This window comes from Bubalus kerabau, chromosome 14 (genome assembly GCF_029407905.1).
Source record: "Bubalus kerabau isolate K-KA32 ecotype Philippines breed swamp buffalo chromosome 14, PCC_UOA_SB_1v2, whole genome shotgun sequence".
In the NCBI taxonomy this organism is placed as follows: Eukaryota; Metazoa; Chordata; class Mammalia; order Artiodactyla; family Bovidae; genus Bubalus; species Bubalus kerabau.
In genome coordinates this window covers 35,943,362-35,971,346 of record NC_073637.1, presented here as the reverse complement: position 1 = coordinate 35,971,346, position 27,985 = coordinate 35,943,362, and the positions used below count along the sequence as shown (strand labels likewise).

The following is a 27,985-nucleotide window of genomic DNA, read 5'->3' as shown; positions in this document are numbered from 1 at the left end:
CCACTCCCAAGGTTGTCAGTTAATGTAAATCACAGGACTTTATTATACCATTGAATTTGGAGTGTAGTGTTACAGTTTTATCGCCTAAAATATACAACAGACATAATCTGCATGTTCATGGTCGACTTTTTGTGACTAATTTGGTAGCCTGACAGCCACACTTCTTGAGGATTTTCATAAATGTTTGCAAATCCCACTTATGCATGACGGAGAAATATCCCATTAGTCCAGCCAAGTGCAGTCTAATGGCAGCTGAGTTCAAAAAAAGTAATGAAGCTTTCATGCTCACTGTGTCCCTCAGATGGGTCATTCAAGCCTGGTGAGAAATGAAACAATGTAATCAATTAGTCTTTCCTACTAAAATCCTGGAAACTCCTTGGACTACTTCAGTTCAGTCACTCAGTCGTGTCTGATTCTTTGTGACCCCATGAATCGCAGCACGCCAGGCCTCCCTGTCCATCACCAACTCCCGGAGTTCACTCAGACTCATGTCCATCGAGTCAGTGATGCCATCCAGCCATCTCATCCTCTGTCGTCCCCTTCTCCTCCTGCCCCCAATCCCTCCCAGCATCAGAGTCTTTTACAATGAGTCAACTCTTCGCATGAGGTGGCCAAAGTACTGGAATTTCAGCTTTAGCATTATTCCTTCCAAAGAAATCCCAGGGCTGATTTCCTTCAGAATGGACTGGTTGGATCTCTTTGCAGTCCAAGGGACTCTCAAGAGTCTTCTCCAACACCACAGTTCAAAAGCATCAATTCTTCAGCGCTCAGCTTTCTTCACAGTCCAACTCTCACATCCATACACGACCACTGGACAAACCATAGCCTTGACTAGACAGACTACTTCAGGGCAAAGCAAATATATGAGTATATATGCTAGAAGAGTCATTGTGGATTTGTGGGAACACGGTGGTCACCCCGGCCAGTGGTGAATCCCCACTTTGTAGTGTTGCCTGTCTGTTCTCCACCAGAGAGTCTGACAAGCCCTCCAAGCCTCAGCTTTGCCAGTTTTAGAGCAGGAGCAATAAAAACAATGATCATAACATCCAGTGCCTTAACATGTGTCTCACCTACCTCTGTTGTTGTTGTTGTTGTTGTTGTTTAATCGCTCAGTTGTATCTGACTCTCTTGCAACCCCATGAGCTGTAACTCACCAGGCTCCTGGTGAGTTATGTCCTTAGGGATTCTCTAAGCAAGAGAATACTGGAATGGGTTGCCATTTCCTCTCCAGGGTATCTTCCCCACCTAGGCATCAAACCCAGATCTCCTCCTGCATTGGCAGGTGGATTCTTAACCACCAAGCCACCAGGGAAGCCCCCTATCTGTGTTAGGCACTAAATAATGTGTATCTATTATGTGGGGTTGTTGTTTGTGTCTGACTGGTACTGTATTTTACTACTTTTGTTATTAAGGAGGGAAAAAAATATTCTCTAATCAACTCACTTTTCCGCGGGCACGAGATGAAGTTTGTCTCTTTACAGGCAGCCGTTCGGCAGCTCTCCCGACGACTTGCTGTGTCCACATCCCGCAGCAGAGTCTCCGAGTGATGAAGGCGCTCTTCTGGACCAACTGTACATGGCCTTGAGGAACTTCGATGGCCTGGAGGAGATCGACAGAGCCCTGGGGATACCCGAGCTCGTCAGCCAGGTGGGCACACCACGAGGCTGGCGGAGGCCAAGCTCGCAGGGCCACGTAGACGTCTGTTTTCTTCTGCTTGCCCGTAAACGGCAGTCAGCTTTTTAGAACGTGCTCTTCCCTTGTAACCAGGAGCCCTGTTTCCTGTCACCCCCTCTCCTTGTTACTCCCACATCAACTTTTGCCCCAGAATGGAAACAACCAAGAATGAATTTTACCTGTAATTTGGATTTATTTGCCCAAAAGGCATAAACTCAAGTTCAGGTCACTTGACTATGGCAGAGAGGAACATACAAGGAGCAGAGAGGCCAGGAACAGACCACTGCTGTCTCAGCGATCTAGAACCTTCCATCTCAAAAACAGCATCCTTCATCTTATATCTGTGAGCTAGTGATAGGAAGCTACTTGTGCTAAAACAGGTTGCACATAAGTTAGCAGAAGTCACTTTGAAGGTGAAGTTAGCCAATCTCCGTGGGCTTCCATTGCTTCCCCTGCTCCCCATGCCCCCGTTCCCTTCTCCAGGGGATCTTCCCAACCCGGGGATCGAACCTAGATCTCCATTACAGGCAGATTCTTTATCGTCTGAGCCCCCAGGGAAGCCTGTATAGTTGATTTAGTTGGTGACATAAAGTCATTTAAGAGTACTTGATAGCAACAATATAATAACCTAACAGAGTCTCATGAAATAACTTGGAGGACTTTTCTCAATCTGGCTACGCAGCCCAATTGATGTGAAGCAGGCATCCTGTTTTCCCGTAGAAAGATCACAGGCTCGCTGCCGTCTTCTTCTTTTCTCATCATGAATCATCTTTATTTCTTAGTGCTAAGAAGTACCTTCCAGAGTTTGATCTGCTTCCTGGACGTATGAGGTGTTGTGAGGGTCTGTGAGAAGGGTGGTGCCGAGTCATGGGAGACTTTCTCTGAAGCATTAAAACTAGTCTTGTCATAATCCCCACATTCAGCAGACAGAAGTGGGAGTTAAGACTTGTCGATTCATACTGAGAACAACAGAATGGAAAGAGATGACTTGAGGTTGCATGACATAACCTGAATAAATCAAGAGAGGAAAATGGAGTTGAAATATTTCCTGTGTGGCTGGTTTGCTTTGCCTTTAGTGCTGGTGAGAATTTAGCATTCAGCATTGTTATCCCTGAGTTTCGTCTAAGTGACATTTAAAGATGTGATTCTTGGGGTTGCTGCATGACTCAAGCATTGTTTTTATCAAAACTGGTGTCATTTCATCATTGAATATCTTCAGTCTTCTTTTTTTTTTTAATTTGTGTTTCTATGTTGTCTCATCAAATCCATCCTTATAATGTCATATTACCTGAATTATAGAAATAGTGATTATTAGGTGAAGTTGGGGAAATGTAGAACACAAATGGGCTTTATTTATAGTCATCAGAGTTATGTGTTTTCTTTAAAAATGGAAATTACTTAAACTTTCTCTCTTCTAAAGATGGGCCAGTACTTCAAGATCTGAGATGGTTTTGTGGATATACTTAGAGCAGTAATTCAACAGTGAATGGTTCCCATGAGTGGGCTCCACATTTTTTAAAACTATTATGCACAAGAAGATGGGCCCAGTTCTCATGGTTAAACTTGATCTGAGGGCAGGATTCTGGGTGGCCCCAGGCCTGCTCTCACTTGGATAGACTAGCTTAAGGAAAACCGAGGATGTTACTGTGGTTAAAGCATACCTGAGAGATGACTTTACAGTTGGGTCCTTCCCTCCTCTCTGTTGGGAGGTTCATAGCAGAAGGAAAAAAGAATGAGCCAAGTGCACCCTCCAGATTTGCAGTCATTTTAGGGCCACCTGACCTGAAGTTGTTGCCCCTGGGAAATTCTGGATTTTCTGTACCCACTCCATTCTGAGCCAGATAGATGGAGCAGCTCTAAGAAGTCAAGAAGGACAAACACATTAGATACATCTAGTTGGAAATAAGATGGTGGGACTTCCCTGGGGGTCCAGCAGTTAAGAATCCACTTTCCAATGCAGGGGGACGTGGGTTTGATCCTGGGTCAGGAACCTAAGATCTCACATGCCACAGGGCAACTAACCCTTTGTGCCACACCTAGCGAAGCCCCTGCACTACAACAAAGACCCAACACAGCCAAAGAAAAAAAAAAAAAAGGAAATAAGATGGTGGCAGAATGTGGACCGTGTAGGGAATTCTGATGACCACAGAAAGCAGTCAGATACGGCAGCGTGTCACATTGGTGAGCAGCTCAGGTCTTAAATCACAGACTCGACTGGAACCGACTCCTTACCTGCCAGACAGGCTTGCTGCAGTTTACCACCCATCTCCAAGTCTCAGTTTAACTATCTGCAAAATGGGAATAATAGCGGTGGGCACCCCAACACTGCAGACCCCAGCCAGGTATCAAGGCAGTTGTCTACTTGAAGTGAATAAGCAGTCAGAACACTGAACACATCTGGAAGACATGTGCATCAGGTTCGGGTCAGTCAGATTGGTGATGTGAGTAGGAGGCTTTCTATACTTATGACCGCTTCCCCCTTCCCTGGGAAGAAGGGTTGCTGGGAGTCAGGCCTGAGCCCTGCTTCTTGCCTCAAGTAACTGGATCTTTTGGACAAAGAGGCGTTTTCTACGAAGACAAGGAGGGTCGGGGAGAGGTACCTTTGTGCCATCAGTACAGCGGCAGAAGCTTCAGCGAGGGCAGTGAGAGGAAGGTCTTATGATCACTTTGCGGTCTCTGCTGGTTTTATTTATGTGTTGGTCATCTGGGGGCTTTCTCTTCAGAGCCAAGGTGTGGACCCGGAGCAGTTCTCCAGTCAGGATTCCAGCCTCATGCTAGAGCAGAAGACCCCCGTGTTCCCACAGCAGTATGCGTCTCAGGCGCAGATGGCCCAGGGCAGCTACACGCCCATGCAGGATCCAAACTTCCACACCATGGGACAGCGGCCCAGTTACGCCACCCTCCGCATGCAGCCCCGGCCTGGCCTCAGGCCCACGGGCCTTGTGCAGAGCCAGCCCAACCAGCTGAGGCTTCAACTGCAGCATCGCCTCCAAGCACAGCAGGTGTGTTCCTGGCCACTGCCCAGAAAGTCGGGGTGGGGGGACACAGTGAAGGTGAATGTGAGATGGCACGAGAACAGGGGGTCCTTTTGGGGGCTTAAGTCTCATTCTGTCCTAAGACAGTGAAGATGTTGCCATGATTGTACAGCTTTCATGCTCATTTCTGCTTTCTTCTTTCCCTTCTTTCTTGCTCCTCTGCTGACTCTGCTCCAGCTAGAGCAGCTCTCCTCTGATTTCCTAGCTCAGTGATTTACTGATGGGCTAACCTTGAGTTCTCCAAGCCTCAGTGTTTCCATCTATAAAATGGGGCTGTTAACAGGCTAGGGCTCTATGTATGGGTTGACAGGACCCAGCACAGTTTCTGGCCCCAAGTGAGTACCCAGGACACCGGGAGCTCCTGCCATGAGTCCTCTCTTGTGATCAAAATCATGGCTTTTAGCAGAATGGTGGCAGAGGGGTGGTGCGTTAAGGAGTAGCTCTTTTGCTCAAGAAAGTATGTTCTCACTGAAACAAGCCTGGACAGATTTCTGTCATATAGTAAATAACAGTATTGTGGACTTTAAAAATCTCCCCGCATTTTTTTCCCTCTGCTTTTTTCCTTAATCTTCCTCTTGGCCTCCTCTTCTGATCATTCTACTCTTTTTTCCCTTGCAAACAGTGTACTTTCCAAACAGTCCAAAATAACTTCTCAGCTACAAGCAATGGGACGCATCACTTGATAACTAGCTTACAAGGGTATCCAGCCACACACCATGTGGTTACCATATCCAGCAGCATGTGGATGTTAGGTTTGGGGCTGGGGAAGGTTTCTTGAGGTGGGAATTTGAAGTAAAATATATTCTGTTTAAAAGTGTACTGATTGCCATGTATATGCATTTAGAATCGCCAGCCACTTATGAATCAAATCAGCAATGTTTCAAATGTGAACTTGACTCTGAGGCCTGGAGTACCCACACAGGTAAGGGGCAGACAAGCTGTCAGTATCCACTTAACCTGTCTCATCATTTCCCTCCTTGATATCCTATGTAAAGTGACTTAGAAGGCCACACATTGATCTAGATCCACATGATGGAGGTCACGCCATTTGCTTATTGGTCTAGTCTGTTGCCTTTGTGGTTCCCTCCCCATCACTGCCGTTTTTATTGCCACATACGGTCAGTTACCATTATTCACACTCTGTTCAGTACTGGGTTTCCCTGATGGCTCAGTGAGTAAAGAACCTGCCTGCAATGCAGGAGACCACAGGGGATGCAGGTTCAGTCCCTGGGTCGGGAAGATCCCCTGGAGGAGGAAATGGCAAGACACTCCAGTATTCTTACCTGGAGAATCACATGGACAAAGGAGCCTGGGATACAATCCCCAGGGTCACAAAGAGTTGGATTGACTAAGCAAGCAAGCCAAGTTCCTGCCAACACTGAATTGGCAAATAGTGAACCGTTGCTTCTAGGAAAAATAAAGTGTTCGGTTTCTTTGAGCCTCTTGTCACATTTTCATCAGTCAGTCCATGTGTGTTTCTGTTTGAGGACACCTTTTGTAATATATATTGTTGATTCATTAACATCAAACTCAAAGCCAACAGCACCATAACTCACGCCTGAATGAAGCTCGTCTAACTCACACAGTTTCCCCCACAAGGCACATCAGCCTCCTGGACTTGTTTAGGACACTAGATAGCCCTTGAGCACTAGTCGCAGGAACCATTTTAAACAGCAGAGTCACTGATGAAAAGCACAGCAGTGTGAAAAACATGGAACTAAGTAGTCCACAAGAAGGACGCTTGTCTGCAGTGTGAGAGCTGAAACAGGAACTGATGTCACCTCATTTCAGCCATGGGTAGGAATGTGCATGTCGGGCTTCTCACATTTTCTGCTGTTCCACATGTATCCATAAATGATGATGATGCTGTGAGTATTGGTTCTGGGGTGACAAGTACATGTTAGCGGGTAGGCCAGCTCGCCAGTACGGAATCCATGAATAATGAAGTCAGCTGTGTACAGCCAAGATCCATAACCAGCCTGTCCCCCTCACTGACAGTAAGCACGGTACCCCTTCCCTCATCCATCCTTCCATCCACCCTCCATCCTGGCCTCTGTCACCTTCCTTTCCTTACGCAACTCCCTTTCTTTCTGCCTCCGTTCAGCCTTTTCTCAAGTGCTTCAGAGCCACCTTTCAGCAAAGTGACTTGGTGTCCCTTTAGACTTGAATGTCCCTTAATGAGCCTCTAAACTGCCATCTTCAAGGTTTCTGTACAGAGTCTTCTTACAGACAGGACTGATGTTATCTTGGGGTCCCGTAGTTAATGGTGTCCTCTCGCAGTGAGTCTCCAGTTTATTGATAGTCACTCTGAACTGACCCACATCAGTCATTGCAAAGGTTCCGAATCCTCACTGTGTGTACAGAACTCAGGGCTCACATTCTCCACTGCCAGTTGTTCAGCTCTAAAATGTTCTCTCTTTATTTTCCAAATAATGTTGCATGAGCCTGTACCCTCTGTTATCCTGTTTCTAACATGTGGTTTCTTTTTCGATCTGTGCCCACCCCCACGTCTTCCTCCGTGTATTGCCCGCCCCCATTCCAGGCACCTATTAACGCCCAGATGCTGGCCCAGAGACAGAGGGAAATCCTGAACCAACATCTTCGACAAAGACAGATGCATCATCAGCAGCAGCAGGTTCAGCAGCGAACCCTGATGATGCGAGGGCAGGGGCTGAACATGACGCCCAGCGTGGTGGCTCCCAGTGGCGTGCCAGCAACCATGAGCAACCCCCGGATCCCCCAGGCAAATGCGCAGCAGTTTCCATTCCCTCCAAACTACGGTATGGGACCTAGACCCCCACTACCTTCCACCACTCCTTTCTTCCCAGGGTCCCCTCACTGTCCGGAGTCACAGCTCTTTGTGTAGATCCCAGATGAACCTGGCTAACCAGGGGATGCTAGGAAACCCGCAAGGGCAGCTGGGGCTCATCAGGAGTCCCCAGATCCAATGCAGTATCTTCCCAGCTCTCAGCTCAGCCACTACCCTGTCTCCGAGCACAGGTCTTACTTTAAGAATAACCAGACTAGGTGGGCACACGCAGAGCGCCAGTCGTGTGCATAAGCACGTACACGTGTTTGTGTTTACGTCCGTGTCTGTAAACACAGGTGCATGTGCATATGCTTGAGTCTGCTTAGACAAACTGATAGATACAAAATGTTGACAGATGTATATCCTTTTAAGTGTTACAGACCTTCTATGACTTTAGAAAAATAAAGGCTTCCCTGGTGGCTCAGATGGCAAAGAATCTGCCTGCAATACAGGAGGACCCGGGTTTGATGCCAGGGTAGGGAAGATCCTCTGGAGAAGGGAATGGCTACCCACTCCAGTATTCTTGCCTGGGAAATCTCATGGACAGAGGAGCCTGGCAGGCTACAGTCCATGGGGTCGTAGAGAGTTGGACACGACTAAGCGACTAACACTTCCACTTTCAATATTACACCAAATCTTTAATGAATTGATAATTCTTCAGAAGTGCCTTACAGAAACCACAGTGGACTAGCTCTTCATTTTCTTTGTATTGATTTGTTGTTTAATGTCAATCTTAAGAAACAAGCATGCTGTGTCATAAACATTAATATTTGTGTGCATGTCATATTCGGTTAATAGTTGAATTATTGATAAAAGTTAAGTGCTTACATCAAGGTTAACATTCAAAATGACTCTCCCCATCTCCCACCAGAGTTCTCTAAAAACAACTACCCAGTCTTCGTGGTGCTTGAACCTCACATCTCCTATTTCTTTCAAGACCCAGAAGGATAATGTACAGCTTTTTCCTGTGTGATCTTAAGTTTTTCTTTCATAGCTTATTAAAGTAGTCATTAAATATGCATGTTTTACAAGTCTTCTAGGCAAAAATGGGATTACCTTAATGTCATCCCTGAAATTTTCTAAAAAGCTGCCTCCTTTGTTTCCCAGCTCTTCCTCTCTTTCTTTTTTGATGATTTAAGAAAGTCTGCTCAAAGTTTTCTTTCCTTTTAATGTAAACACCATTTGCCTCTAAACTGAACAAGCAGCTTACATGGAGTTTGTTTTTCTTTTTCTTGTTAATCTTGTATAGTGCAAAAGTATCCCAGATACTTGTATAGTGTACAAGTAATTTTATATAGTATACAAGTAATCTTGTATACTGTAAAAGTATCCTTTATGAATACATAGTAAGCTAATCATGAATGCACTGACTTTTTTAAATTTTGTATTTTTTAGCCATATCATGTGACTTGTAGAATCCCAGTTCCCTGACTGGCAATCGAACCCAGGCCCTTAACAGTAAAAGTGGAGACACCTAACCACTGGACTGCCAGGGAATCCTCATGGTCACTTATTTTTAAAACATAGCTATCTCATCATACAATAACTTAATAAAAAAGTAGTCAAGTGTGTTGATTTTTTATAGAGAACCAAACTTTAATCCAGTTTAATCTAATTGTAGTGACACATAAACATTGAAAGACTGTTTCCAGTCAAAGAGAAATACATACATTTGACCCATTCTTGATTTGCCAGGGATGGGGGGCAAGAATGGTATTTTCTTTGTGTTTAGTCTCGATAGTTAATATGTCTCCTGGGCACGCCTCTAATTACCATAGAGAACCAAGGTATGAAGAGTTTTTCTTCATGCATTTTATCCCAACTTGGAATCTTTTTTAAATGTGTATAACTTACCAGCACAAGATAGGGTATTCGAAAGTAATTTTATTTTTTTAAGAAATTTGTTTTTATTTGAAAGATAATTGCTTTGCAATATTGTTTTGATTTCTGCCATACCTTAACATGAATTAGCCATAGATGTACATATGTTCCCTCCCTCTTGAACCTCCCTCATGAAAGTAACTTTCTTTGTGTATTTGATTTGAGTGTTCTCTTTTGTCCCCTGCCTCAATGATAAAACTAACAGCCTCCTTGGGACTTCTGTTCTGTCTTTGAAGGAATAAGTCAGCAGCCTGAGCCCGGCTTCACTGGGGCCGCCGCACCGCAGAGCCCTCTGATATCACCCCGGCTGGCGCACACCCAGAGCCCCATGCTGCAGCAGCCCCAGGCAAACCCAGCCTACCAGGCCTCCTCGGACATGAACGGGTGGGCGCAGGGCAGCATGGGCGCAAACAGGTATGCTGCGTGTCTGTGTCTTTTTGAAACGATCACCAGGCAATCTTTCTATAGCCCGCCTGTCTCTTTTCTGGAAAGTTCTTCTTTGTTCAAGCAAACAATACCAAGTAAACCTCTGAGTAATAAGCCAATCTGCTTTTCCTAGAGCAGACGTTACCAGAATTTACCAAACCCTAGCTTAATATTTTTGCCTTGGGAGTAAAGGAACCCCGTCCCCCCACCACCACCGCCGCAAGAAGGTAGCACCCCCAATGTATGAGAACAAGTGCTGTGGAGGCAGTGGCCTGGAAGCCACCTTCTTATCGTGTGTACATACTCAGTTGCTTCAGTCATGTCCGCTCTTTGCAACACTATAGCACAGCAGACTCCTCTGTCCATGGGATTCTCCAGGCAAGAATACTGGAGTGGGTTGCCATGCCCTCCTCCAGGGGATCTTCCCAACCCAGGGATTGAACCCGCCTCTCTTACGTCTCCTGCATTGGCAGGCACGTTCTTTACCACTAGCGCCACCTGGGAAGCCCACCCCCCTATCAGTGCAGGTAATAAAAGCAAACAGAATCCTTATCTGGTGCAGACATGAGAGTGCAAAGTGTCCCTCCAGACTTTGTCCAACACCCCAACATGGTGATGTTGGGGACAGGTCAGAACGCAGTGACCCCTGCAGCTTGGCGGAGCCCTTCCCCTGCTGTCTCTGATCTCACCAAATCCTGGCCATCACCCCATGCCCCACTCCCTGGGTTCTCTCAGCCTAGGTTTATTCATCCTGCCTCCCTGTTTGCCCAAGGGCTCTAACATTTTAATTTTTCACTGTGTTTCTAGCATGTTCTCGCAACAGTCCCCTCCACACTTCGCACAGCAGGCAAACACCAGCATGTACAATAATAATATGAACATCAATGTATCCATGGCGACCAACACAGGCGGGATGAACAACATGAACCAGATGACCGGACAGATCAGCATGACCTCAGTGACCTCCGTGCCTACGTCAGGGCTGTCCTCCATGGGTCCCGAGCAGGTGAGCACCCCAAAGAGAAACCACCCTCAGTTTCTTGATTGCAACTTTTTGTCTGTTTCTGCTATTAAATGAGTCTTTCCATGTGCTTAACATCTGCCATCAATCCCCACATTTATTTTGAAGTGTTTTTTCACCTTACCATCACTAGTGTCAGTGCCATTAACAGAAATACGTGTTGATGATGAAAAAACACAAAAGGATCTCTGATGGCTCAAAGATCTTTTAAAATATTTCTTAACTTTCTTGTCTTCTAAATTGTTCTCTTATTTGAAGCATTTTGCAATATCAAGAATGAATGTCAAAAAATGGAGTGATGAAATATGCTTTCTTAAATAGTTATATTTGGGGATTTTCAAGAACTGATGTTTTTTCTCCTAAACATAAAACCAGGTGAAGGGAGCTCTCTGGCAGTCCAGTGGTTAGGACTCTGCTTTCACTGCTGAGGGTGCAGGTTCAGTCCCTAGTCAGGGAACTAAGATTCCACAAGTCATGCACCATGGCCAAAGAAGGACAGGGGGTGGGAAAGGATCGTTGGTCTACTTTGCACTCAAAAAAGTAAACATATAACGACATAAGATATAATGGTCATCTGAGTTAAATTCACCCATTCCAGTCCATTTTAGTTCACCAATTCCTAAAATGTCAATGTTCACTCTTGCCATCCCCTGTTTAACCACTTACAATTTGCCTTGATTCATGGATGGACCTAACATTACAGGTTCCTAGGCAATATTGCTCTTGTTTGGAAGAAATGGAGTAGCCATCATAGTCAACGAAAGAGTCCAAAATGCAGTACTTGGATGCAGTCCCAAAAACGACAGAATGATTTATCTCTGTTCATTTCCAAGTCTAACCATTCAGTATCACAGTATTCCAAGTCTATACCCTGACTAGTGATGCTGAAGAAGCTGAAATTGAATGGTTCTATGAAGACCTACAAGACCTTCTAGAACTAACACCAAAAAAAGATGTCCTCTTTCTTATAGGGGACTGGAATGCAATAGTAGGAAGTCAAGAGCCACCTGGAGTAACAGGCAAATTTGGCCTTGGAGTACAAAGCGCAACAGTTCAAAGGCTAACAGAGTTTTGCCAAGAGAACGCACTGGTCATAGCAAACACCCTTTTCCAACAACACAAGAGAAGACTCTACACATGGACATCACCAGATGGTCAATACCAAAATCAGATTGATTATATTCTTTGGAGCCAAAGATGGAGAAGCTTTATACAGTCAGCAAAAACAAAACCAGGAGCTGACTGTGGCTCAGATCATGAACTCCTTATTGCCAAATTCAGACTTAAATTGAAGAAAGTAGGGAAAACCACTAGACCATTCAGCTATGACCTAAATCAAATCCCTTGCGATTATACAGTGGAAGTGACAAATGGATTCAAGAGATTAGATCTGATAGACAGAGTGCCTGAAGAACTATGGACGGAGGAACATTGTACAGGAGGCAGTGATCAATACCATCCCCAAGAAAAAGTAATGCGAAAAGGCAAAATGGTTGTCTGACAAGGCCTTACAAATAGCTGAGAAAAGAAGAGAAGCAAAGGAAAAAAGGAAAAATATAATATTTGAATGCAGAGTTCCAAAGAATAGCAAGTAGAGATGAGAAAGCCTTCCTCAGTGATCAATGCAAAGAAATAGAAGAAAACAATGGAATGGGAAAGACTAGAGATCTCTTCAAGAAAATTAGAGATACCAAGGGAACATTTCATGCAAAGATGGGCTCAATAAAGGACAGAAATGGTATGGACCTAACAGAAGCAGAAGATACTAAGAACATGTGGCAAGAATACACAGAAGAACTAAACAAAAATAGATCTTCATGACCCAGATAATCACGATGGTATGATCACTCACCTAGAGCCAGACATCCTGGAATGTGAAGTCAAGTGGGCCTTAGGAAGTATCACTATGAACAAAGCTCTAGTGGAGGTGATGAAATTCGAGTTGAGCTACTTCAAATGCTACAAGATAATACTGTGAAAGTGCTGCACTCAATATGCCAGCAAATTTGGAAAACTCACCAGTGGCCACAGGACTGGAAAAGGTCAGTTTTCATTCCAATCCCAAAGAAAGGCAATGCCAAAGAATGCTCAAACTACCGCACAATTGCACTCATCTCATATGCTAGTAAAGTAATGCTCAAAATTCTCCAAGCCAGGCTTCAACAATACATGAACCGTGAACTTCCAGATGTTCAAGCTGGATTTAGAAAAGGCAGAGGAACCAGAGATCAAATTGCCAGCATCCATTGGATCATCGAAAAAGCAAGAGAATTCCAGAAAAACGTCTACTTCTGCTGTACTGACTACTCCAAAGCCTTTGACTGTGTGGATCACAACAAATTGTGGGAAATTCTGAAAGAGATGGGGATACCAGAACACCTGACCTGCCTTCAGAGAAACCTATATGCAGGTCAAGAAGCAACAGTTAGGACTTGACATGGAACAACAGACTGGCTCCAAATAGGAAAAGGAGTACGTCAAGGCTGTATATTGTCACCCTGCTTATTTAACTTATATGAAGAGTACATCATTTGAAATGCCAGGCTGGATGAAACACAAGCTGGAATCAAGATTGCTAGGAGAAATATCAATAACCTCAGATTCTCAGATGACACTAACCTATAGCAGAAAGCAAAGAAGAACTAAAGAGCCTCTTGATGAAAGTGAAAGAGGAGAGTGAAAAGTTGGCTTAAAACTCAACATTCAGAAAACGAAGATCATGGCATCCAGTCTCATCATTTCATGGCAAATAGATGGGAAACAGTGGAAACAGTGTCAGACTTTATTTTGGGGGGCTGCAAAATCACTGCAAATGGTGACTGCAGCCATGAAATTAAAAGACGCTTACTCCTTGGAAGAAAAGCTATGACCAACCTAGACTGCATATTAAAAAGCAGAGATATTACTTTACCAACAAAGGTCCATCTAGTCAAAGCTATGGTTTTTCCAGTAATCATGTATGGATGCGAGAGTTGGACTATAAAGAAAGCTGAGTGTTGAAGAATTGATGCTTTTGAACTGTGGTGTTGGAGGAGACTTGAGAGAGTCCCTTGGACTGCAGGGAGATCCAGCCAGTCAATCCTAAAGGAAATCAGTCCTGAATATTCATTGGAAGGACCGATGCTGAAGCTGAAACTCCAATACTTTGGCCACCTGATGCAAAGAACCGACTCATTGGAAAAACCCTAATGCTGGGAAAGATTGAAGGCAGGAGGAGAAGTGGACAACAGAGGATGAGATGGTTGGATGGCATCACTGACACGATGAACATGAGTTTCAGCAAACTCTGGGAGTTGGTGATGGACAGGGAAGCCTGGCATGCTGCAGTCCATGGTGTCGCAAAGAGTCGGACAAGACGGAGCAACTGAACTGAACTGAAAGACATAAGAATGTCTCTAATATTATTATCTCTGTTGAATTTCTATATAGAATGCAAGTGAAAATTAATTGTGAAGGCAGCCAGTGTATTTATAGGGGCTTCTCAGGTGATGCCAGTGGTAAAGAAGCCACCTGCCCGTTCAGGAGACCTGAGAGATGTGGGTCTGAGCCCTGGGTTGAGAAAATCCTCTAGAGAAGAAAATGGCAACCCACTCTAGTATTCTTGCCTGGAGAATCCCATGGACAGAGGAGCCTGTCAGGCTACAGTCCATGGGGTCGCAGAGAGTTGGACACAAAATTTGAGAGTGAGCGCAGCACATTTTCACGTTCCTCCACACTCCCCCCAGGACTTGCCTGTGGGAGACTAGATAAGGGAAGTGGCCTTCTGTCCTGGTAATTCTGCTCCTGGAAACAAAGCAGAAGCTTGGGGGGGTGGCTGCTCCCCAGTAGGCGTATGGATGTCTCTCCAGATAAAGCCCTGTGCTGTCCTGTCTCCCTCAGGTGAATGACCCTGCTCTGAGGGGAGGCGGCCTTTTCCCTAGCCAGCTGCCTGGGATGGACATGATTAAGCAGGAGGGAGATGCATCACGGGTAAGAAACCAGAGAAATAAACCCGCGGCTGTGAGTATTCCATAGACTAGAATTGGCACAGACACGTTATCAGCCAGTAGGCTGAGGAGAATTGTGTACTATGGACTTGCCCAGCGGTCCAGTGGCTAAGACCCGGCCCTTCCAATGCAGGAGCCACATGCTGTGCAATGCAGCCAAAAAGAGAAGGAAAAAAAAATCTCATTTTATTGGCTAAACAATGATGTTTGTGTGAGTAATTTTTTATTTAAGCTCATTTTAATTGAGCTGATGGTGGCATATGATTTAAAAACACTCATTTTGCCCCTGAATGGAATGATGATAGCAAAGCAAAGAATGAAATAGCAAAGAATTAGGCGTGTTAGCACAAACTTTGATTTCTTTTTGTTTCTGAATTGTAATGTTTGATTTTCAGAAGGATGAAGAGGAACTAGCTTCTAATTGTTCTCTCTCCCTTAATTAAGTCTAAGTTTATTCTAAGGGGAAGGCTGCTGCAGGTCAGATGGTGCAGGGCATTCAGAAGATCTAGGGTGGACCTCCCTGGTGGTTCAGTGGCTAAGACCCCACTCTCCCTTCATTAAGCCCAAGTTTATTCTAAGTGTTCGATTTCATTTTCTTTAAGCAACAGTCTTAAAATCTGATCTATATTATTTCTTTATCACCTTAAACACTTTTTCTAAGAAGAGTGATATTACTGTGTCCAACTAAATCTTGAAACAGTAGAACAGTTAGTACTGAGAACCCACCTGAGCTGGGAGCCTGGTGACAGGCTTGTTAACAAGAGGAAGGGCTCTGAACAGTTTGGCACAGGTGCTGGGGCCTCTTAAGGTAGAAAATGTTGTCCCTAGCAGTAGGTAACTATTTTCAAGTTCTCTCTTAAGTGACAAAATGTAGAATTGATGTTGAATTTTCTACAAAACAAAAAAATGAGTGAGTGTAACCTTTGTGATTGGGGTTATTTAAAATGGCCAAGTAGTCTGATGTTTTCATGCTGGGCCTCATGATGGTTTTACCAAAAATTCTGAGCCATCACAACTTTCTCTTTATTTTCCCGCAGAAATACTGCTGACACTGAAGGTAGCTGGTTGCTTCTTTCTTCAGCTGACTGGGCTCACTTGCTCAAGACACTTACCAATCTGGAGAGCTGCGTCTCTTCATTTCGACCCAACCGACCTGCCATCCAGCCCTGCCCGAGCAAGGTGGGCTGACGGCCGAGTCCCTCGGCTCCTCCTCCTGGGGGAGCCGCCTGTCGGGTTGACAGGTGGCCTGCAGCTCGCGTCCGGACAGTTGTCAGTCTTCACTGCATTCACCTTAGTGCAACTTAGATCTCTCCTGCAGAGTAAATGTGGACAGGCAGACTTCACACCCGTGTCAGATTGAATGTATCTAAATGTATGTATTTAAGGAAAACAACCCATGCTCTTGTTCTCTTCCTGTCTGGCTCCAGACACTGGTTTCTTGCTTTGTTTTCCCTGGCTAACCAGTCCAAAAGATTAAGATTTCATCTGGGGGAAAGAAAAGATTAAAAAAAAAAATCAAACTAAAGATGTTTTAAGCTAAGCCTGCCTCTGGGATAAGCAGGACAGACACCATGGACCGTGCCGTGTGTACAGACATGCCCAAGAAGTGAAGACCAAGACATCGTAGTTGTATCTTTGTAGAAAGCTCTCAAGAAGGTGTTGGAAAGCATTTCCAGTTCCTGAACAGATGAAAAAGAGCCTGTGGGAAGGCTGTTAACATTAACAAGTCCTTCCTCTTTTTTTTTTTTCCAATTTCTTTGATTCAAACCAAACTAGTTCGCCCAAATCATGAATCAGAAAGAAATTGGTTTCCAAATTCAGTTTGCTTTAGATCCATCAGAAGCTTGAATCAGCGCCTCTTCTTCCATCTGATCCTTCCCTTCTCCCTCTGCCTTCCCCATTCTCCCCACTTTTTTTTTTTAAATAAAAGCAACAGAAACCAGGTAAGCCCTTTATTATTTCCTTCCATGTTTTGCCAGCCACTTACCAGCCGCTAACTCTGAAATTCCAGAAAAAATGCATTTACTGGAAGGAGAGGAACAAAGTTAGTACTCGAAACCCATCAGACTTTGGACACCTGCCTGGGAAGTGTGTTCATTCTGTTCCCCGCGACACTGGCCCCCCACACGGGAGAAAACCACAGTGTGCTTAAAATTGACCGCAGGCATCAGGACAGAGTTCACCTCCGCCATGTGTCTTTTATTTTGTTTTTTTTAGCAGTGCTGACTTAATAAGCCGAAGTTTTGTAAGGTACATAAAATCCAATTTATATGTAAACAAGCAATAATTTAAGTTGAGGACTTAAGTGTTTTAATTGTGTAATTTTTTGTGAGGTATACATATTGTGGAATCGAATCCAAAATGAGGTACTTCAGTGTTACAATTAGATATCTTCATAGCAGTGTCTCCTGAAAGTGTTTTGTAAAGGCTCTCAAGGCCTCGATTAGACCTAATTTGTAGACTTAAGACTTTTTATTTTCTAAATCTTGTGATTCTGCTCATAAGTCATTTATCTATCTGATATGCAGCCGCTGTAGAAACCAATTCTTGATTTTTATATGTTTATATTCTTTCTTAACCTTAGGAAGACTACGTGTTACTAAGCAGGCCACTTTTCTGGTTGTTTTTCTTGCCCACTCTGGTAGGGGAATAATCTTTTCTTAATTGGCATCAGTTTCAGACAACTGTAATACCAAGAAACTGGTGACCTTTTTTGAGCTATTTCTCCCCAACTCCTAAGACACCTACTTTCTTACCTAAATTTCAGAATGATGTCTTTTTGATGTCTAAAAAGCAAAGCATTTTATATCTCATCAGCCAGGCCTTTTAGGAACAGAGAAGTCTTTTTTCCTTGAAATTTGCTTGTTTTTTTGTGGAAGGGTGAAAAATAGACAAACTACCCCTACTCATACGTGTCTCTCTATATGGACAGATTACGGAAGTATAGAAAGAGATAGAGCCCAAAGATAAATGGTTAAGTAGACAGTCTGAAAGTGTGGCTCCGTGCTAAAGAAATGTCCTGGGAAATCTGCATTTCGCTACTTTGTTTTCCACTTAGGGGGGTCTCACTACAGGAAGGTGGCCCAGGAACAGCACTTGTTGGGGGCCACCAATTCACAGTCCCCCCCCCACCTCAAGAGGCTCTGCTTTTCTCAACCAAACCATTGGGTCGCCCAACTGTGGTGGAGGAAAAACTCGGGCAGACATCAGCCTGAGCTCAGTGTCCTCACTGGCACCACGAGGCTTATGTCACACTTGGTGTCACGTGACCAGTTTCCAGTTGACGTTTAGAAACATGTGACTGGAACTTCACAAGAGAGAATGGAGTTTAAGCTGGATTTGTCTGAGTTGGAAGTCCCTTTCCACGGGAACCCTGTCCAAAAACCCCTGTGTACCTTCTCTTGTTTGACCCTCTGCCCGCTGTGTTCTGTCAGTCCCAGTTCAGACAGATCTGATCTGCAAACCTACCATTCCGGTTATTGGGAATAACTCATAATCATTGCCATTTTGAAGGAAGAGAGATGATCAGTTCTCTTACAGCTTAGATCAGGTCATGGGTTTTTTACATCTAATTAAGAAAAGTCAGTGAAGGAATCCTCTGATCACATTGATCATGACAGAAGCAAAGGCCAAACCAGTCCCTCCATGATCAGTATTTCTCATGGTGTACACAATAAACTTGTTAGACCGAGTACTCGGTTTTCGTTTAATAGAACAAATAATCAGTGTTTTACTTATATTACTAAATGTGAAAAACACATAATGTGAAAAGTATACATACATTAACTTGGTTGTGAAGCTCATCTACGTGTCCATGTAACGTGGTAAGTTGAAGAAGTGACGTGAGCTGTTTTCCTGCAATGAATTTGTTGGACTCAAAAGATGAAGATGCCCCCTCCCACGTGTATCTCTCATGGCCTGTAACCATTGAAAGCAATGTTTTTGCAGTTTATATAATGCAGTTTTTAATCTGTGTTTAAAAACGGAGTTCCTATGGGCTTAACACATGAAATGGGTGGCACAGATCCCCTTGCAGAACCCAAAGATACACAATCAATTTTGAAATGCAACTTAAGCCATTAATTGTTGGTGTGAATTTAAAATTTTCTAGTATTTGTATGGTAGTATGCTGCCTCCGAGCAAAGCATTCTCTGCACAAAAGAAAATTACTGTAGTGGCTTCGATTTTAATTAGAATTTTCTCCCTGGTGTTTCTTTATAGACTAAAACGAAACCTTTTAAGTTTCTTACTACAGGTAAAAGCTATGTGCAAGAACCTCAAAATGCTAAAATCTAGCATAATGCCTTAGATCTGTTTTTAAGTCTTGTATATTCCTACATAGCTGTCCAATGTATTATATTTGTATAGTGAACTGTGTACAATTTTTTGAATAAGTGCATCATCACTTAAACTTTATGTTGTTGAATGGTGATGATGATACATTTCTTCAAACATTTAACTGTCTTTTTTTTTTTTCTTATGCCATTTGTGGTTTTATTTGTACAGTTCCTCATGAAGTTGCATCTGAGATGTGTGTATATGAAAAGATTATCCAAGGGTAAAATTAAGCAATATATTAACTATGGTTCTTCAGGAGAAAGCTTACAGTGCTTCAGGTTGTGATTTATTTTCAAAATGGAGTTGACTCCAAACATCACTTTGTTCACCTGCATTGATGTTTGTATTTTTAGTGTGAGCAGTTTATGCAAAAGGTAGATATATTCAAGAGAAATTTTAAATACATTTATGCAAGTTAATATTGCTTTGCTGATGCTATTTGCTTATTTGATGTTAAATAATGCTATTGTAAATAAAGAATTCTGTTGTTATTGCATCATTTAATAAATTTTAATGCCTTCGGGTTTTACATGGCTTTGAAGATTTTCTTGAGTTTATATTGTATCCTCATTCACAATTGCAGTTAAATATATAATTACCTGACTTGCCATTTAATAATTTCTTAGACTTATACAGTAGTTGGCACTGTTCTCAGCATGTTAACATTTATTCTCTCAATGTCCCATCTTCTAGATTTTCAGTCTGAAGCCAAGAGCGGTGTGTCTTGCTTAAGATTATCTGACAACTTAATGGCAAATAGAGGTGGAATCTAAATGAATCCTAAATGATGCTATCACCTCTCATTCCCGTTTCTCGAAAAACATTTATGAGAATAATGCAGGCTTCTTACTGGTTTATTAAGGTTATACTTTACACATTAGAATAATCATGATGGTTTTAATAGGTTGGCTTATTAATAGTAAGCAATACAAATACAATACTTAAAACCCAGGTCATAAACTACATGAAATAATAAATCTGGAATTGTATTTTTTAAAATATACCAAAACCGAAATGAATGATGAGAAAAATCTATGCTAGTCACCATATTAACAAAGTAAAAGAAGAATTTAAAAAACATGATTAACTTAATAGACACTGTTGGATAAATTTGCATAGGATAAATTTCAGCCCCCATACATGAGAAAATCTCAAGGAAAAGTAAAGCTTCTCGGGAAAGTGAATGTCCTAAAGTTGTTCAAAGTTATTTGATACAATCCCACTGTGACTTCATGGTGAAATATTAAAAGAATTGAAATCAGAACAAAATAAGTAGCCCACTACCCATGCTAAGAAATTAGGTTGTCAGGAGTTTCCTGGTGGTCCAGTGGCTAAGACTCTGAGCTCCCAATGCAGAAGGCCCAGGTTTGATCCCTGGCAGGGAACTAGATAACACATGCCTTAACTAAAGATCTTGCATGCCATGACAAAACCGAATATCCTGTGTGCCACCACAACTAAGACCCAGTAAAGACAAATAAAATAAATATTTAAAAGACATGGGTATCACTGGTGGAATAGAAGAGGAAAAACTTTCAACACAATTAACCATCTATGCTGCTGCTGCTAAGTCACTTCAGTCATGTCCGACTCTGTGCAACCCCATAGACGGCAGCCCACCAGGTTCCCCTGTCCCTGGGATTCTCCAGGCAAGAACACTGGAGTGGGTTGCCATTTCCTTCTCCAACGCATGAAAGTGAAAAGTGAACGTGAAGTCGCTCAGTTGTGTCCGACTCCTAGCGACCCCACAGACTACAGCCTACCAGGCTCCTCCGTCCATGGGATTTTCCAGGCAAGAGTACTGGAGTGAGTTGCCATTGCTTTCTCCTAACCATCTATGGGAAAGCCAAAATAAATCTACCCACCCGCTCTAGGGGTACCCAGGTGGCACTAATGGTAAAGAATCCTGCCAAGCACAGGAGACTTGCAAGAGATGCAGGTTCAATCCCTGGGTCCAGAAGATCCCCTGGAGTAGGGAATGACAGGCCACTCCAGCATTCTTGCCTGGAAAATTCCACGGACAGAGGTGCCTTGTCTACAGTCAATGGGGCCATAAAGAGTTGGACATGACTGAGCAGCTGAGCACCAGCTCTTAGAACGAGTAAAGGAGTTCAGTCAGATGTCTGGAACATACAAAAATCACTAACTTCCACTCACACTAATAACTAGTTTTGTAAACCCCCATTTACAATAACAAACATTATAAAATAGGATTACATTACGCCTAACATAAAGTGTGAAAGACCTTTATGAAGAAAACTATAAAGTTCTACTAAAAGATGCAAAAGACCTGAAAAGGGAGGCGTGCCATGAACCTAGAAAAGGAAAGCCCAGGATAAAAAAAAAAATCAATTCCTGCCCCTACATCATTACAATTCGAGTGCACAGTAGTATACATTTGGAAGATAAGATGCACAATAATGGAAATATTCGAAAAACAACTTCCAGAAACATTTTAAAACACTGGTGAGAGGGCTTCCCTGGTGGCTCAGCGGTAAAGAATTTGCCTACCAATGCAGGAGATACGGGTTCGATCCCTTGTCCAGGAAGCTCCCACATGCCGAGAAGCAGCTCAGCCAGCGCGCCGCAACGACTGAGCCGGTGCTCTAGGGTCTGGGAGCTGCAACTTCCGAGCCCATGCGCCACACCTGCCGCAGCCCGGGCGCTGCGACGGGAGGAGCCAGTGGAACGAGAGGTCCCGCGCCACAGCTGGAGAGCAGCCGCCCTCCCACCACCACTCGCCACAGCTGGAGAGCAGCCGCCCTCCCACCACCACTCGCCACAGCTGGAGAGCAGCCTGCACAGCAGCCAAGACCCCACACAACCAAAACTGGATACATAAATGAGTAAAATGATTTGAAAACAAACATACCAGTGAGTATTGCAGAGTACTTACCCAGAACTGGCTAAATAACTCAGACGACTATAGAGCCCAGAGACAGGTCACTGTATGTAGGTAAGCATATGATAGAGATGCCATTTCTAATCAGCAGGAATCTGTTCCAAAAAAAAAAAATGGTATTGAGACAGTTGGCCACAATTGGAGAAAATACCAAGTTAAACCCCTTCCTCACAATATTAACATGGATCCAGGGTGTCAACATAATGAAATATAAAACTAGAAAAATACGTGTTTACATTGTTGGAAAAGTGAAGTCATTCTTTAGGGAAAAATACAAAAATTATTTAAATTTATTAAAATTAATATTCTGTCCAAAAAAGACATAACAAATGTAATAGGAAACAAACTAATGTTAGCATAATCTAACGTGTGCACGCATACTCAGTCATGTCTGACTCTTCGGGACCCGCATGGACTGTAGCCTGCCGGGCTCCTCTGTCCATGGGATTTCCCAGGCAAGAATACTGGAGTGGGTTGTCATTCCCTTTTCCAGGGGATCTTCCCGACCCAGGGATCAAACATGAGTCTCCTGCACTGCAGGCAGATTCTTTACTTCTGCACCACCTGGGAAGTCAAACTAACATTAAGAACATTTTTGTCTGGAAGACAGCAAGAAAGCCAGGGTGACTGGAGAAGATAACTGGCGGGGTGAGAGGTAGGAGATGAGGGCCAAGAAGCAGCCAGGGCCAGATCACGTGAGGTCATATATGCGAGCCCCCAGGGCATCAACCTAGGTTTTATTCTGTGTAATGAGAAACCTTCGGAAAAGAGTTCTCAGCAAGAAAGCAATGTGATCTAATTTGCGTTTTTAAAGACTGACTACTCTGTGGAGAAACATCTCTATGGAAGCCAGCTAATAGGCTACTGAAGACACCAATTACTAAAAAATAATTTAAAAAAGGATTGTGAGTTCCCTGATAGCCCAGCGGTTATACTGCAGGGGGCAAGGGTTCCATCCCTGATTGGAGAACTATGATCTTGCATGCCGTGTGTCATGGAAAGAAAAAAAAAATGGAGAACTGGACCCATGACTTCAATCCAGGTCCCTCCCACATCCCACTAAAACAGTTAAGTCCTGTTTACAAAAGCGTAAACCCACAAGGACAAAGGTAGTAGGAACAGAAACCAACAAAGTTTGGCAGTTGAAAGCAGATCGAAGAGTGGTCACTTACTCTGTAGACCTGACAAAGCTGAATGCTGAGCCAGAAGTGAGAGAGTAGTGGCAAGAAGCAAACAAAAGTTTCACCGTGGAATTTCTCAAAGGCTCAAGACGGAGCAGGTGCCTCTGGATGTGGCCATGAGAAGCCTAGATAAGAAGCTGGCCGAGCGGCTCCAAGCAAGCAGCCTTCCTCCTGGGCAGCAGAATGGAAGTGTATTCTCCAGAAAAGTTTAACAGCTATCAGGGGATGGTGAAAATAGCTCAGTTGTGTCTGACTCCTTGCCACTCCATGGACTGATAGTCCACCAGGCTCCTCTGTCCATGAGATTCTCCAGGCTAGGATACTAGAGTGGGTAGCCATTGCCTCCTCCAGGGGATCTTCCCAACCCAGGGATTGAGCATTGCAGGCATATTCTTTACCATCTGAGCCACCAGGGAAGCCCAGGAGATGGTACCATACTGACCAAGATGAATTCTACAGTCTGAACGTTGATCCCTCTTCACGAGATTAGCTACCCAGACACACTTTCCTGCCTGGTTGCCTAAATGTCTTCACAAGGGAACCTGAGCAGCTGCAAAGGCAAGACGCACAGAGGTGAACATCCTGGTTGCTCATGACAAAACCCAGGTCACATTACAGTGAAGCCCACAGCTGATGATCCTGCCCGTGTACACTGAGCTTCCAAACATCTTTCAGTGCCTTTGTCTAAAACACAAGGAAAGAGATTCAACCATGGTTTCAAGGAAAGCCTGGAAATGAAAGACACTACAACAGCCATGAACGCACACCCCTAGATGTGCTGTGCAGGGGGAATGTGGTCAACCCAGTGCCCAGCTGCAACACACTTCCCACCGGCAGCCCCGAGCCCATGACTGGGTGCAGCAGGAATAGCAGGCAGAGGTGCTCCCAGGAGATGGGACTGCTCCCATGAGCAGCTTTGCCTCAAGGACTCTAAGCAGACTCGCCAAGCTCTCTTAGATGCATGCTGCACCCGAAGGGATCTTCCTTCCTCTGATTTGCCCTGGATTCCTCCTTACTTTCCCTCATAAGCACTGCACCTAATAAATCGCTTGCACTTCTAATGCCATCTCGATGACTGCTTCTTGGACGGTGCAGACTAATATTAAGTGATCTAAGAAAGTAGCCAGTGGGATCCATTGGCTGAGACTCTGAACTTCCAATGCAGGGGGCTCAGGTTCAATCCCCAGTCAGGGAACTAGATCCTGCATGCCACAACTAAGACTTGGCACAGCCAAATAAATATTTTTTTTTAAAAGGAAGTAGGCAGTAAGAAGGGGACTTGGGACAGGCTCACTCAAGGCCAGTTGAAGAGACATCATTGTGGTCAGCCAGTGTGACACAGACAGTCCTTGGTATAAGGTGGTGGCTCAAATCCTGAGGATTTGACTGGTGGGAACCCCAGAAAGTATACCAGTGGAGGGGAAGGCTACAGGAGATGGGGCAAAGCAAGGCATTCAGAAGATCTGGGGGTGGATTTCCCTGGTGGTCCAGACTCCACGCTCCCAATGCAGGGGGCCTGGGTTCAATCCCTGGTCAGGGAACTAGACCCCACATGCCACGACTAAGACCCAGTGCAGTCAAATTAATAAATAAAAAATTTTTAAATCTATAGTTAGTCTGAGATGTCAATAGCTCTCTCTCTCAATAATTGAGAGAAAAAAATTGGGGGGCAAAAGGATGCCACTGTGGAGAAGGCTGGTTACTGCCTAGTTGAACTGCTGCCTGGCAGAGGGATGCTGAAGCTGAAACTCCAATACTTTGGCCACCTGATGGGAAGAACTGATTCATCTGAAAAGACCCTGATGCTGGGAAAGATGAAAAGTGGGAGGAGAAGGGGACAACAGAGGATCAGATGGTTGGATGGCCTCACCGACTCAATAGACATGAGTTTGAATAAACTCTGGGAGCTGGTGAGGGACAGGGAGGCCTGGCATGCTGCAGTCCATGGGATCGCAGAGTTGGACACGACTGAGTAACTGAACTGAACTGGAGAGGGACAATGCTGATGAGAACTATCAAGGGACAATTAACACTAAATAATGGGCTTCTCAGGTGGTGCTAGTGGTAAAGAACCTGACTGCCAATGCTGCTGCTGCTGCTGCTAAGTCGCTTCAGTCATGTCCGACTCTGTGCGACCCCATAGACGGCAGCCCACCAGGCTCCCCCGTCCCTGGGATTCTCCAGGCAAGAACACTGGAGTGGGTTGCCATTTCCTTCTCCAATGCGTGAAAGTGAAGTTGCTCAGTCGTGCCCAACTCTTAGCGACCCCATGGACTGGAGCCAATGCAGGAGACATTAAAAACATTGGTTTGATCCCTGAGTCAGGAGGATCCCCTAGAGAAGGGCATGGCAATCCACTCCAGTGTTCTTGCCTGGAGAATCCCACAGACAGAAGAGCCTGGTGGGCTATGGTCCATAGAGTCATGAAGAGTTGGACACGACTGAAGCAACCGAGCATGCGCCCACATAAATAAGACAACAGAGCAGAGCCAGCACCCAAGACTCTCCTGCAGTGGAAGAGCAGACACCGCTGGGCAGCAGGCTGAAGCACTCCTTATTACAGTTTTAGAATGCTTGATGGAGGCAGGTTTGTTATGCAAAATGCAGGCCCCTGATAGGGAAAACCTGGGCTCCTGAAACATGAGTGCGTGCATGCTAAGTTGCTTCAGTTGTGTCCAACTCTTTGCAACCCTGTGAACTGTAGCCCACCAGAGTCCTCTGCCCATGGGATTCTCCAGGCAAGAACACTGGAGTGGGTGAATCCTGGGTAGTGACATCAAGATTATGGGTCTCCCGCCTCCGGGCCTTGTACTAGTACCTCCTATCAGGTCAGAGGTAGCATTAGATTAGAAATAAAGTGCACAATAAATGTAACATGCTCAAATCATCCTGAAACCATCCCCCTCAATGTCTGTGAAAACATTGTTTTCCATGAAACCAGTCCCTGGTGGCAAAAAGGCTGGAGACTGTCGATCTATTAATAGATGGTTGCTGCTGATTTTGAAGCCTACAAAATCTCTGAGCTTATAGAGGTGGCCCACCCTTCTCTACTAAGAGCTCTCGACTTAACATCTGTCATTGAAAAGAAAAGAAGCATTTGATCTATCATTTGTTATCAGCACTATTCATATTGATGTAATTTATTATTATAAGTAATAATAATTAAGAAGACAAGACGAGCAAACAGGACAGAAAGGAGAGCAGTACGCTGAAGGTTCCTTGTTCAGCTCTCAGGCCTGAGATGATTTTCAAATTAAAACCCATTGAAGGGGTAGCCTGGTCCTTAGGAGTAAGAACCCTGCCATACCATGACAGATAACTACAACATCTACACATTCCCCAGGCTTCCTCTAAGGGAGCTACAGTTATTCCTTTGGATAACTGTATGCTGGGGAAGGGGAAGAAACAAACACTTGGAGGATCGTGGACACAAGGCCTGAGTTGACACTGCCACATGAAAAGAAGCATTGTCCTGAACCGCTGATAGAGTAGGCCCAGGAAGCCAGGAGCCCTGGCTGAAGTCCCACTCATGTGGGCCCACTGGTTTCCTGGACATCCCAAGGGCATTTCCCTAGTCCCCACGTGTTGAAGTGGAAACTTTAAAACCGAACTCCAGTCAAGACAGCAAATCAAAAACAATATTGAAGGACTTCCCTGGTTGTCCAGTGGCTGGGACTCCCTGCTCCCAGTGTAAGGGACCTGAGTTCAATCCCTGATCAGAGAACTAGATGCCACGTGCCACTGCTAAGATCTAAGATCCTGCATGTCCCAAACTAAGATACATCACAGCCAAATAAATAAATACTTTAAAAAGAAAAAAAAAACAAAAACAAAGAAAGAGCCCAGAGTCAGTAATAGAGACCTCAGTGGTTTAACAGATGGGGGAGCTTACCTGTCTGAAGCAAGGGCCGGGAACTACACCCAAGCGTGTGCAGCTGACCGCAGGCAGGACATCAGGGCTCTCTTGACTTCAGGGGGTGGGGAGGAGAAGGGATTACCAGTTTTAGGGAATTGATGTCAGATGTACTCATTAGTTACCAGGGAAACCAGCAGAGGGGGGCACAGGCCCTCACAGCTCCTTTGATAAAAACAATCACCAGCTGGTTTCCAGGGGTAAGCAATAGGAAGGTCAGTCCTGTGAATAGGGTGTGGGTGGCACAGGTCCTGTTTGGGCAGCCGATGGACAGAGAGCAAGAGAACAGCCATCTTGAGTGGCCTGACCCTACAGGACACATCTTGCTAAGGGATGCACAAAATAAATCCAGACAAAACCCAGATGCTTGCAGACAGTTCCAAGCTCGGCGGCCGGATGTCAAAAAGCTGAATGCAATTCCTGGGGTAGGCGCTTGGTGGCGCCACTCTCACTGCTGGGCGGGGAGGGGTGTGTTGCCCCTGTAAGAGCAAAACAGACACTGCATACTATTGTCACCTTTCACATTTTACAAAAATACTGTTCATTTTCATTTCAGTTAGCAAAAACAGGTACTTAGTACCTGGAGGTGATTTTTTTTTTTGTAAAAGCAAGGTGCCCTAAAGCAAAAATTAAGGGATACCTGTATTTATACCAGTGTGTGTGATTTAGTTGCTCAGTTGTGTCTGACTCTTTGTGACCCCATGGACTGTAGCCCACCAGGCTCCTCTGTCCATGGGATTCTCCAAGCAAGAATACTGGAGTGGGTTGCCATTTCCTTCTCCAGGGGATCTTCCTGACCCAGGGATCTAACCCAGGTCT

At 44.4% G+C, this 27,985-nt stretch overlaps 1 protein-coding gene and 1 long non-coding RNA gene across 22 annotated transcripts in view; one reads left to right on the top strand and one right to left on the bottom strand.

Moving 5' to 3' along the window:
• Positions 1-19,705, top strand: part of NCOA2 (nuclear receptor coactivator 2) — a 285,913-nt gene extending 266,208 nt beyond the window's left edge. For 20 of the 21 annotated variants that reach the window (XM_055546219.1, XM_055546232.1, XM_055546227.1 and 17 more), the window contains 8 exons: positions 1,482-1,647; positions 4,398-4,676; positions 5,554-5,631; positions 7,252-7,489; positions 9,636-9,813; positions 10,633-10,831; positions 14,726-14,815; positions 15,870-19,705. In XM_055546219.1, coding sequence (XP_055402194.1) covers positions 1,482-1,647; positions 4,398-4,676; positions 5,554-5,631; positions 7,252-7,489; positions 9,636-9,813; positions 10,633-10,831; positions 14,726-14,815; positions 15,870-15,881 — 1,240 coding nt within the window. In that variant the 3' untranslated portion in view covers positions 15,882-19,705. Of the gene's footprint in view, positions 1-1,481; positions 1,648-4,397; positions 4,677-5,553; positions 5,632-7,251; positions 7,490-8,913; positions 9,528-9,635; positions 9,814-10,632; positions 10,832-14,725; positions 14,816-15,869 lie in introns of those variants that run through there. The other variant, XM_055546240.1, reaches the window with a different exon arrangement.
• Positions 13-27,246, bottom strand: LOC129626776 (uncharacterized). Its single transcript, XR_008702198.1, has 4 exons — positions 27,146-27,246; positions 22,067-22,167; positions 1,444-1,620; positions 13-316 (listed from the first exon to the last, which is right to left on the bottom strand). It is a non-coding gene; the product is annotated as an uncharacterized LOC129626776 (long non-coding RNA).
• Between the last annotated feature and the right edge of the window lie 739 nt (positions 27,247-27,985).